The sequence below is a fragment of the Mastomys coucha genome, unplaced genomic scaffold (genome assembly GCF_008632895.1).
Source record: "Mastomys coucha isolate ucsf_1 unplaced genomic scaffold, UCSF_Mcou_1 pScaffold6, whole genome shotgun sequence".
Classification (NCBI taxonomy): Eukaryota; Metazoa; Chordata; class Mammalia; order Rodentia; family Muridae; genus Mastomys; species Mastomys coucha.
In genome coordinates this window covers 93,624,542-93,635,962 of record NW_022196912.1, presented here as the reverse complement: position 1 = coordinate 93,635,962, position 11,421 = coordinate 93,624,542, and the positions used below count along the sequence as shown (strand labels likewise).

General features: G+C 36.0%; 1 protein-coding gene across 1 annotated transcript in view; it reads right to left on the bottom strand.

Annotated features, from left to right (window-relative positions):
- Gphn (gephyrin) overlaps positions 1–11,421 on the bottom strand; it is a 435,141-nt gene that overhangs the window by 61,795 nt on the left and 361,925 nt on the right. Inside the window, exons 13-15 of the mRNA XM_031357728.1 lie at positions 10,703–10,795; positions 7,026–7,081; positions 1,358–1,477 (exon numbers count right to left, since the gene is read on the bottom strand). Of these exons, the coding sequence (XP_031213588.1) occupies positions 1,358–1,477; positions 7,026–7,081; positions 10,703–10,795 (269 nt within the window). The remainder of the gene's footprint in view (positions 1–1,357; positions 1,478–7,025; positions 7,082–10,702; positions 10,796–11,421) is intronic.

The following is an 11,421-nucleotide window of genomic DNA, read 5'->3' as shown; positions in this document are numbered from 1 at the left end:
AAACAAACCAAAACAAACCAAGGAAGGTGGTTATCTCTTAGCATGGTTGTATTTTACTATTTACTTAATCTATAAGAATATATATTATCTTCAATCTCTCCTTCAGAATATAAGATTCCTCAAACTTCACAAAACAGGTATAATTATTAGTATATAAAACTGTTAAAATTGTAACTTTCCTCGTTTTATTCCTAATAGTCTGCTTTTTAAAAAGTGATCTATTTTACGAGTAGAAATGCTTTGCCTGCATGGATGCACTACATGTGGGCCTGGTTTTCATGAAGTTGAGAATGTTGGATGTCTTGGAAATGGAGTTACAACCTGTGTGCTGGGACTTGAACTTTAGTCCTTTGCAAGGACAGGAAGTACTTTAAAGCACTACCCATCTCCAGCCTGTGCTATTTTTTGGGGGCTGGGGTGGGGTGGTCAACTTGACATAAGCAAGAGTCACCTGAGAAGAGAAAAAACATTAACTGAGAAAATGCCCCCACCTGTAGGAAAGCCCGTGAGGCATTTTCTCAATTTATGATTGATGCAGGGGCGCCCAGCTTCCTTTGGATAGTGCTATCCCTGGGCGTGGGGAGCAAGCAGGCTGAGCAAGCCATGGGAAAGAAGCCAATAGTAGCACTCCTCTGTGGCCTCTGCTTCCGTTCCTGCCTCTAGGTGCCTGCCTCTAGGTGCCTGCCCTGAGCGCCTGTCCTGCCACAGAGGGACTGTGACCTGTGAGCTGAAAGCCCTTCCCTCTGCAAAGGGCTTCTGCACAGATTTTATCACAGCACTGGAAACAACCAGGGCGAGTCACAGTAGTCTGGTTTTAAAAATTGCTACTAGTTTTCTTGACAAAATGGCCTATTTAGATTCATCAGTATCTTTTATTTGAGACAATACAGAGGCAATTGATACAAATTCAACATATCCAGGCTTCTATTTGATGGCAGAGCTTTTCCTTGAACTAAAAACCAGTGGTGAAAGGGTCATTTGGTTCAAGAACTTGCTCAAATATTCTCTGTTAAAGTCCTTTATATTAAATTCTGATTCCAAGAACACCTTTATCAACTTTATCAGAAGGTAGTCTCAATAGCAAGAAGATATGTCAACTGTTAATGTCACTGTTTTTATTGTGAAATAATTTCTTTGTTTGCCTGTGAAAATTCTCATGTTAGGCATAGTTCAAATTCCACTGTAACAATAGCATAATAGTTCCTTCAATGTCAAAAGATCTTCAGTCTTTACGACAGTTATTACTGGCGACCTACATATTACATTAACACCACCCTCTATCCAAGTTAATCTTATAAACATTGTAGAAAGTGAATATGACTTTTACTACTGCCACAGGAACCTGGTGGTGACATACATCATCTGATTCCCTGATGAGTTCAGTATCTTCAACTTGTACTACTGCATCAGCACCGCAGGGGATTGGAGCACCTGTTGTAACCCGCATCACTTGTCCTGGCATTACTGTCTGAGTTGGCTGGAAGTACAAACATAGAACACAGCCGGTTACTTAGTGGCTTCAAAGGAAAATCTATAGGGAATATATCATTTTTTAGGAAACAAATAATGAAAAGTCTTATAGTTTACTCACTTAGAGCCAGTGCAGTAGAAGCTACTCATAAATAACCGCATTTACACCAAAGAGTTTACAACTTGATTTAAACTGATGTAATTTGTACTTTAAAGTACTTTCTTGGAGCTCTGTCTTGAAGAACTGCCACTTACATTTGACATTATTGCTTCTCATTCAAATAATATGAACTGTGTTAATGTAAAGTGATTTGAAAATCTGTGAGAAATTCCAATTCATAGAAGATTATGCATGGCAAATATGAAAACCCATTTTTTTGAAAGTTTGCTGCAGTTCCGATGTTTGATAAATGTGGTACTTCATTAAGTAATATTTTTGGTCCAGAAAAGCTGACCAAATTATTTATCTTGAAAAATTTCCTCTAGCATGGTATTTCACTTATCAGCTAATAAAAGTCTAAAATGTAGACTTTAACTATTTAAAAACACCCCAGTGTGGATAAAAAAAAAAAAAAAAGCATGTGTCTACATGATCCATCTCACAGGTTTGCAGAGGCCTTCAAGACAATCATCTGAGGCCATGATTTAGGACAGTAGAAAGCAAGGATGTTTCAGATTACTCCTAAAAGAAAATCCTGAGACAACAGTAAAAAATATTTAATGTATTTTAGTTTGCTTTATTTTACATACATGAGTATTTTGCCTATGTGTGTGCATGTATGTTCACCACAAGCAGTCCTGTGCTACCAAAGGTCAGAGAGGTGCATTTGATGCTCTGGGGCTAGAGTGACAACTGGCTGCAAGCCTCCCTGAGGTGCAGCGAACTGAATAGCAAGTGCCCTTAACTGCTGAACCATTTCTCTAGTCCCATGTAATATGCTTCTTAACACACACACACATAAACCTTAGACAATGATTAAGGAAAACTCTCCTACTACCAGAAATATAAAGTACTTTATAGTGAGATCAATTAGAAGTTATAGTCTGAATATCCTTTATAGTAAGAAAATCCTTGAAAAGTCTTTTATATTTTAACACAAAAATACTACAAAGTAGCTAATATTCTTTGAACCTCTCAATCCACTCTGGGTTAAATATTAAATTAATTATATATTCTAGAATGTAAATTCTACAAAGGCAAAAAGTTTGCTCACTTTTGGTTTGCCTTTGCAGATCACACCAATATTTTGTAACCTCTACTTTGGCCCAGAAGGCTGAGAGCTCTGTGGAGTATTTTAAGGAGGTTCCCATCCCGTTGGCCTTCGGATAAGGTTCAGCCAGTGGGACTAGTCACCAAAGAAGCAGATCTGTCACTTCCTTTGTTCTTGTTGCAGTCTGGTGCTGCTTAGGGCTTCTTCACTACTTGAAGGCCACACTCCTTTTGGAGCTGTCTCATAGCTATGAATCTCTCCAGCTTATAGCTATGTTGTGCTACTGTCTCTCTTTTCTCCTTCAGACCTAGAGGCAGTAATGGAATGTCATTTTAGCTACTTTTTATGTGTCTCACATCCTTTTGTGGTTCCTTTTAACTCTGTCCAACTTTGGAAGCAATGCCACGTTAATCTTTACAACCTCTCCTTTTCCCGATATATTCTCTATAATCCAAAGCCTAGAAAGTGGTTGGCATATACTTCACAGCAAGAAATATTTCTAAGACAGATAAATGAATATGCATTATCTGATTATTATAAGAATTTCATGCAGTATGTATTGCATATTGGTATATACTTCCAGTGTTCTTCCTATCTTTCTCCCACAGTTATTGGAGATAGACAAATGTGATAGATAAGATCTAGCACAAAGTTACATACTTTAAACCCTTTCATTCTGCTAATTCAACAAAGACATTTTAGTATTGTTCAGAATTGTTACATATTCATGTAAATTTCTACCAAAATAATGCATGATTTAAAATGAAAAGTTAGGGTCACTGTCTTTTAAAAATTATGCTTTCCAATTCCAGATGTCACTTATTATCTGCGACATCCAAAAATGTTTTTATACATTCTTTGAAAAGTTTGTCCAATGTCTTCTGATCATATTTGTCCTCCTCACCCAGCTCTTCCCACACCCTTCCTCACTTTCCTACCTATCTAACTTGATTCCACCCTCCCCCATCAAATACAGTTTGTGTTATTTGCCTACTGTCAGGTATAAGGTCTGCCCTGAGGTGTGGTTGATACCAGGTATTACACCACTGAAGAAAACTTATTTTACTTTCATCAAGCAGCAATCAAATGCCAACAGCTCCTCAGCAAGGGTGGGGCTTCATGCCCACCCCATGCCCTCTCTTGTATGCTGCATGCATTTTTGTTTATCTTGAGCTTGTGTAGGTCTTTTACCTGTTATTACAACTGTTAAGTTCATGTGTATTCGCCTTGTGTCTAGAAAAAATATCTCTTTGAGGTTATCTACTACCTCTGGTTCTTTCTATCCATCTTCTGCCTGATCCCAGAGATGTGAGGAGAGGAGTGTGATAGAGAAATTCTCTGAGACATCTCTTAATGCAGATGATCATTTTACAGCATATACATTTTTTTGATGTGAGATATGTGATTTTTCTAAGAAGGGATAATGCCCAAACTATTTTCTGGGCCTGTGGAACACTGAATTTCAAGCAGGTCTAGAGAGAATTCTTTGCTAAATAATTTGCATTAGAAAATAAATCATAATGTAAATTTCAGGGCTACTGTTTCTTTTAAAAATTATTTTATTCTATGGGTATAGGTATTTTGTCTATGACCCATGTCCTTACTTGGTGCCAGAAGAAGGCAGATAACCTGGAACTGGAGTTACAGACGGTGGTGAACTGCCACCTGGGTGCTGGAAATCAAATTTAGGTCCTCTAAAAAGTAGCAGTGTTCTTAACCTCTGAGCCATCTCACCAGCCTAGGCTACTGAACCTGAAGCTGAACTATGTTAATGTCATAGAACCTTGGGTTCTATGTATTACCATCAGTAAATGTGTAAATTCTATTGTAGTTGAATCCCTAATTTTCACTATTTATTATTATTACTCTGTGTGTATGATGTGTGTGAATCATGGCACTGGTGGATGCTAGAGGACAACTTTCAGGAGTTGGTTCTCGTTTTTGCTGTAGATTCCAAAGATCAAACTCAGTTTTCATGCTGTGTGACAAATAGTATTACCAGCTGAGCCATCTGGGTGGCCCTGTAATTTTTTGGCTTAAATCAACACTTAAGATATTTTAATGTGATTATTAAATAATTTTTAAAACACTTTTTTTTTGTTTGTTTGTTTTTTGGTTTTTCAAGACAGGGTTTCTCTGTATAGCCCTGGCTGTCCTGGAACTCACTCTGTAGACCAGGCTGGCCTCGAACTAAGAAATCTGCCTGCCTCTGCCTCCCAAGTGCGGGGATTAAAGGTGTGCGCCCCCACTGCCTGGCCCAGTAAAATACTCGTTTTATTTTCTTGACTTAGGATCTTGTTGTGTAGCCTAGGCTAACCTGGCTCTCACAATCTTCCTGTATGGTCCCAGTGAATGTTAAGATTGTACAAGTACCAGCAACCCTGGCAACAATTTGGCTGTCCTCTAAGATCATAAATTCTAGATGGTAGATAAAAGATTCCTACCAACTTATATAATAGTAAACCCAACCCAATGTTAAAGATATTACTGGATATATAAAACCTTACATATCTATTCAGATCAGACAATACAACTGGCATATGAAGGAATCAAGTACAAAGGTACATTCTAGGAATATGTGACATATTTACTCTGTAAGGTGAGAAGGTATTCTCTCTTAAATTGAAATTTCCTACATGCTTCACACACATTAACACACATACACACCACACACACACACACACACACACACACACACACACACGCACGCACAGTGCACACAGTTAAAACTTGGCTTTTTATTATTGGAGGTACTGAGTCTCATTCTTTGGACATCTAGTGATGACATTTTATAATTACCCAATATTTTCCTTGAAAGCATCCAGTGCTAATTATTGGGACCAAACTATTAGTGATTTAAGGGAACACATTTTAAAGCTCTAAGAAATGATTTTATAAATCACTGTCCCTGTGTGTACAATGGCACCTCAATGCTCAAGTGTAAGCTGTGATTGAACAATTTAGCTCTTTGGAGATATCTGAGATTAAGTATGTGTAACACATATTGTAACAATACAGGTGATTTGAAGAAAAAGCTGCTTTCTTGAACTAGTTTGACCTTACCCCATCAAGCCTTTATAAGAATTTAGAAACTTCTAAGTTTCACAGTTCATTTTATGCTCTCAGTTCTCTAGTTTAGTCAGAAGTAACTAACAAATAGGGTGTGAGAGACTTAGAGATCCCAATCAGTTATGCTGTGGTTAACATAAATAATATTTAGTTATTTCTACTGCCTCCTCTGACTCCTTAAGAAAGAACAATATCTTAATGTAAGCTATAGACCAGAGTGTAGATTTCCTAACCATATAGTGTGTTGAACACAGGAATGCTGAGTACATTCTGAAGTTCAGATAAGTATTCCTTGAATACCAATTTGTTTTGTGGCTTCAATATAAAAATGGATGTTCATATCTATAAGAAATAATGTGCTAAGTGATCAAATAAAGTAAAAAAGAATTAAAATGAGATGGCTCATTGGGTAAAGTGCTTAGTGTACAAGTGTGAGGACCTGAGTTTGAATTCCCAGAACTCATGTAAAAGCAAGCACAGTAACATGTGCCTGTAATTCCAGTGCCCTATGGGGAGATGAGACGTGAATACCAGAGAATTAGAGTCTCAAGGGCTAGCTGTCCTTGCACATACAGCAGTGAGTAACAGAGACTGTCTCAAACAAGGTAGATGGTGAGGACTGACATCTGATGTTGTCTTCTCACTTGACTATGTGCTATGGCACCATCTGTATACCTACATTCAGACCCCTTCCCCCAAGCCTACATGTTTTCCCCCCTAAGTAGTATGTGAAAATAAAGCAGCAAAAAAAAAAAAAATTGTTAAAAAGGTGTCTGTTTTGGTAGACTCTATCTCCATGTCTCCTTTTCTTCCTCAACTTCTCATGAACTTTTATAATTACTCTAAATAAACAGGGCTAATAGCCTCTGTAGAAGGTTGATTCCAACAGTAGTAACTCTGGCTTCCTTATTTAAGCATCTAAGCATTGAGGTGCATGTAGTTCTAGCCAGAAAATCAAAATTTATAGGAATAATCACTCAATCATAGGGCTGGAAAATGCCTATGAGGCATGTCCGTGGGATGTAACAAAATTATTCATTATATATATATATATATGATATGCATATATCATATATATGATATATGTCACAGATGTAGGTTTGTCAAGTAATGTTTTTCATTGTTCACAAGGGGACTTTTCTTTTATCCTTTTGATAGTAATCCTCTAACTAATCCTCTATGACTTCCACAATGCTGATATTGGAAACTTATAATTGGATGCCGAAAGTCTGTGAAGTAGAAATCTTGAATGCCTTTCAGGCTCATGAAGCTCACCTGTTCACCAGCTTGGGATTCCCCAATGATGAAACGATCCCCTGGACCATCAGCAGCTGTGAGATGGAATACAGCCAAGAATAAATCAGCATGACTTAAAGCAAGAAACAAGAACTTAGTATTGAGACTATAAGATTTCATTACATTTATTTTCAGGAAAGTGGAGTGCATTTCTGATTTCATAGAGTAGACAATGGCTATTCTATGACTGGTTTGATCTTTGGTATGCAACAGATTCTAAACATCAGCAGAAGTGGATTGATTTGTGCACTTTCTTGCCATCAATGGAGATGGTTTTCATGTAATGCGATGTGATTTTCTAACATGATGTTCGTTTGGCTTATCTTTCAAATGACATGACCATAATAATAATAAATATTATATTCATGGACATATGAATATATCACTTTGCAAACCTAACCTTTCCAACATTTTTGTAACAGTTTTTTAGCTTAACATTTTCTTATTTATTTAAAGGGAAATTGTAAAATCCATGGACATGAAATAATCCTATTTATTTATTTACTTTGGTTTTTTCGAGACAGGGTTTCTCTGTGTAGCCTTGGCTGTCCTGGAACTCACTCTGTAGACTAGGCTGGCCCCGGAAATAATCCTATTTATGAGCTGGAATAGACAAGCTTTATTGCATTGTATTTTCCACTTAGTATTTTTTTTTTTTTTTTGGTTTCTCTGTGTAGCCCTGGCAGTCCTCGAACTCAGAAATCTGCCTGCCTCTGACTCCCAAGTGCAGGGATTATAGGTGTGCGCCACCACTGCGCAGCTCCACTTACTATTTTTACAGTGCTGGAACTAGTGGTTCGCCATGCCAGGTAAGTGCTCTAATACTGAGTTACACTCACATTTCTGGCTACTTACTTTTATTTTTAGGAGTAAAGAGTATTTATTAAAAAATTATTTTTCGGTGTATGGCCCTGGTTGGGCTGGAACATGCTTCGCAGACCAAGCCTATGTGGGCTTGAATTTGAGACAGTACTACATCCGTCTTTCACTTAATGGGGTTACAGATATTTCTTGAAGGTAAAATTACTTGAAAAAACCTTTTGAGCATATATGTCCATTTCTGTGTGCAAATGCAAGCACCTGTGTGGGACAGGGCACATGTGAATGTCAGTGAACAACCTTGCCTACTCCCTCACTTAAGACAGGGCCTTTGACATTTTGCGGCTGTAGATGGTGGGCTAGCTGGTTCATGAGCTTCTGATTTTTCCTCCCATCTCGCTATAGAAGTAGGATTAGAAACACTCATGCTTGGCACCTGAGAATTTGAGCTTAGGTCCTCAAGATTATTTGGCAAGTAGTTTTACCTACTGAGCTTTCTCCCCAGCTCTTGAAGGCACTAATTTTTAAATTGGAAAAAAAAATCCAGAATTGGGATTAAAAAAACAAAACAAACCTTTCTTGTTTAGTCTCATCTATTCCTTCTCCAATGACATAGTAAGGTAATGACTTGGAAAAAAGAAAAAAGAATTTCTAGAGAATATCATGTTTTCTTAAATATCTTATTTGGGTTTAAGATCAATATTACTGGCAATATAAGGCCTATCTAATGAGTTTCATGATCACTATTGTAATTTTCATGTCATTTGATATAGCAAGGGATTTGAGGCCTATCTGTGGAGGTGATTATACTTTACATATGAATATTTAATTATATTTGCTGTAACAGTGACAATAAAACAACTTTTTCCATTTTAAAGAGGACATATGAAGTACTTTTATTCTTTCCTTTCTTCTCCCCTTCTTGTCCATTCTTAATGGGACATCACTTGTAGTACAAGCTGTTCTGTAGTTGATCATGTAGCTCACAGTTCTTGGATTTCCACTGAGTGCAAGGATTACAGACATGCATTACCATGCGTGGTTGTTTCTTTAAGTATAAGGTGGTATTTTCTTCTAAAGGCTTGAGTAAAATATTGAGTCCCCTTTTTTCCACAGTTGACTTTTGTTACTTTGATGTAGAGAGGGACAAAAATTTACATAGAATCCCTTTTATTACTACATATTGTATCTTAACCTTTATAAATATTATCTGAGCAAACAAATTACTAACTACAGTTTTGTTTTTTTTTTTTTTTCTTTTTGGAAACTAGAAGTTGTCCTGAAATGCTATTTTTACAATGTCACTTTTACAGGTTCATTAAAAAGCCTTTTAGGTAATTTAAAATACAGACAAAAATAATTACTTCAAGAATTATCAACATTTTACAAATGTTTAAATATATGAAATAACTTATTTTTGCAATATTTTAAAGCAAATTACTTTTTATTGAAAATTAATGAATCAATGATATTTTATAATTCCATATTGAAAAACTGATATCCAAGGACAAAGGGAGAAAATCAGTTTTCTCTTATGGAATGTCACTGGGTATATCAACTCTACTACATGGCAGGCCCTATGCCCAGAGTAGTTGACCAACACATAACAGTCAGTAGCTTATTTTGTAGCCTCTTGTTTCATTTGGTTTGTTTGGTATTTTGTGTTTTATTGGTGTTTTGCTTGTTTGTTCTAATGTATTTTTTTGTAATTTTTTTTTTTTTTTGAAAAGAAGAGAAAAAGACACAAAGTTGGGTGGATAGAGAGGTGGGTCTAGTCAGGTAGGAGTTGGAGGAGGGGAAAACATGGCCAAAATATATTCTATGGAAAAATTTAAATTAAAAAAAAGGAACTATATTTTTAAATAATCCTGGAAAGGTGGGAACTATTTTTAGATTACCTTTTTTTGAGTTAATAACCAATAACACAAAAATAATGCTGATTTTTGAAATTGCTACAAACATTTATTTTGAACAAGAAATAATTATATGAAACAATACATATGGTAATTCGATCAATGGAATCATATCATAGTGTATCCCTATTTTAAAATATATTCTACACAGAAAAACAAAGGAAAAAAATCAAATAAGAGTGAAAAATGCAAGTTAGCTGAACTCTTACCTGGGTTATCAGATCAGATTTTACGCAGGCAACTGTTATTTATTATTTGCTTTTAAGCTTTATACAATTTTTGGCAACTCTGAGGGTATGAATCCTGAGGGCAGTGGCATCTGGAGTTCCAGAACTCTCATACATGGTTTCTTCCAGAGAGAAATGAAGATTTCATGCCTGTGTTTCGTCAAATCCTTTACTGATATTTAAGTTTAAGCCAAGAGAACAGACTTTTACATTTAATCTGAGTGCTAGGAATCTGCCCATTTTTCCTGGGACCTATAGATGTTTTCAACTAGAAAACATACGGAAGACTTCCAGATCAAGGCTGTTTGCTTTCTGATATGTGAAAGGGCTTAAAGCATAAGTTACAGAAACAGTATCTTTTGGTTTTTGTCTTGCCAGAGAATTCAGGGCCTTGTACATACTAGGTAGTTTCTCTGAGCCACATTCACAGACAAGTAATGGAATTTTTAATTTGACCTCTATGTATATATTTATACTAAGGACTTTTCATAGGACTATATAATACTTTCCTTGCAGAATATTAATCAAGATTATATCAAAAATACATAGGTACAGATTAGCATGTTTATCAGTGAGTGAAGTAATTTTGACAGTTAATTGGGAATGGATATAAAAGTATTCAGGAATTTGAATAGAGAAAAAAATGTAGAAAAATAGAGAATTATTCTGATGACCCTTAAAAAACCAACATATTTACCTCGAACAGCATAGCCATCTTTTACTGATGCAGGGAATGGGGGTAGGTTGTCTTTTGCATATACATCTTGAGCAAGGACTCGCCCCATTCCATCTGAAAGAAAAGAAAGAAATATTAATAATGGAGACAGTGGATAAGCAGTCATTCCTAAATAAGATGGGACCAGTGTCTGTGTCACATCTTGTAAATGGACTCAGGTAGACCTTCTGATTTCCATCCCAAGGAATAATAGAAGAGATGCATCCTGGTGTCTAGATCACATATGGTCAATTTTTAGTAATGCTTACAGCAATTATCTAAATATGAATTGCTATACAGTAAGAAAAGATAAGCTTAGAAGATATGTCATGAACCCTTTGAGAACTCAAGTATTATATTCTTCAAAAGAAAAACCAAATTTAAACATTTTCATATTCATAGACTCAGAAATTTCCCTTCTATTATTATATTATAATATTTTATCTTCATGGAGATCTTTATTTCAGAGTTGTATGTATTAGTAAATATAGAAAGAAATCAAAAGACCAATAATATACTGAAGTAAACAGTGACATCAATCTTATGATAAATATGGGACTAAAGTAACATTTATAAAGAATACTCATGGACAGGTGAAAAATTAATAAAAAGATATATTTTAAAACATGTAAAATTAAGCCGGGCGGTGGTGGCGCACGCCTTTAATCCTAGCACTTGGGAGGCAGAGGCAGGCGGATTTC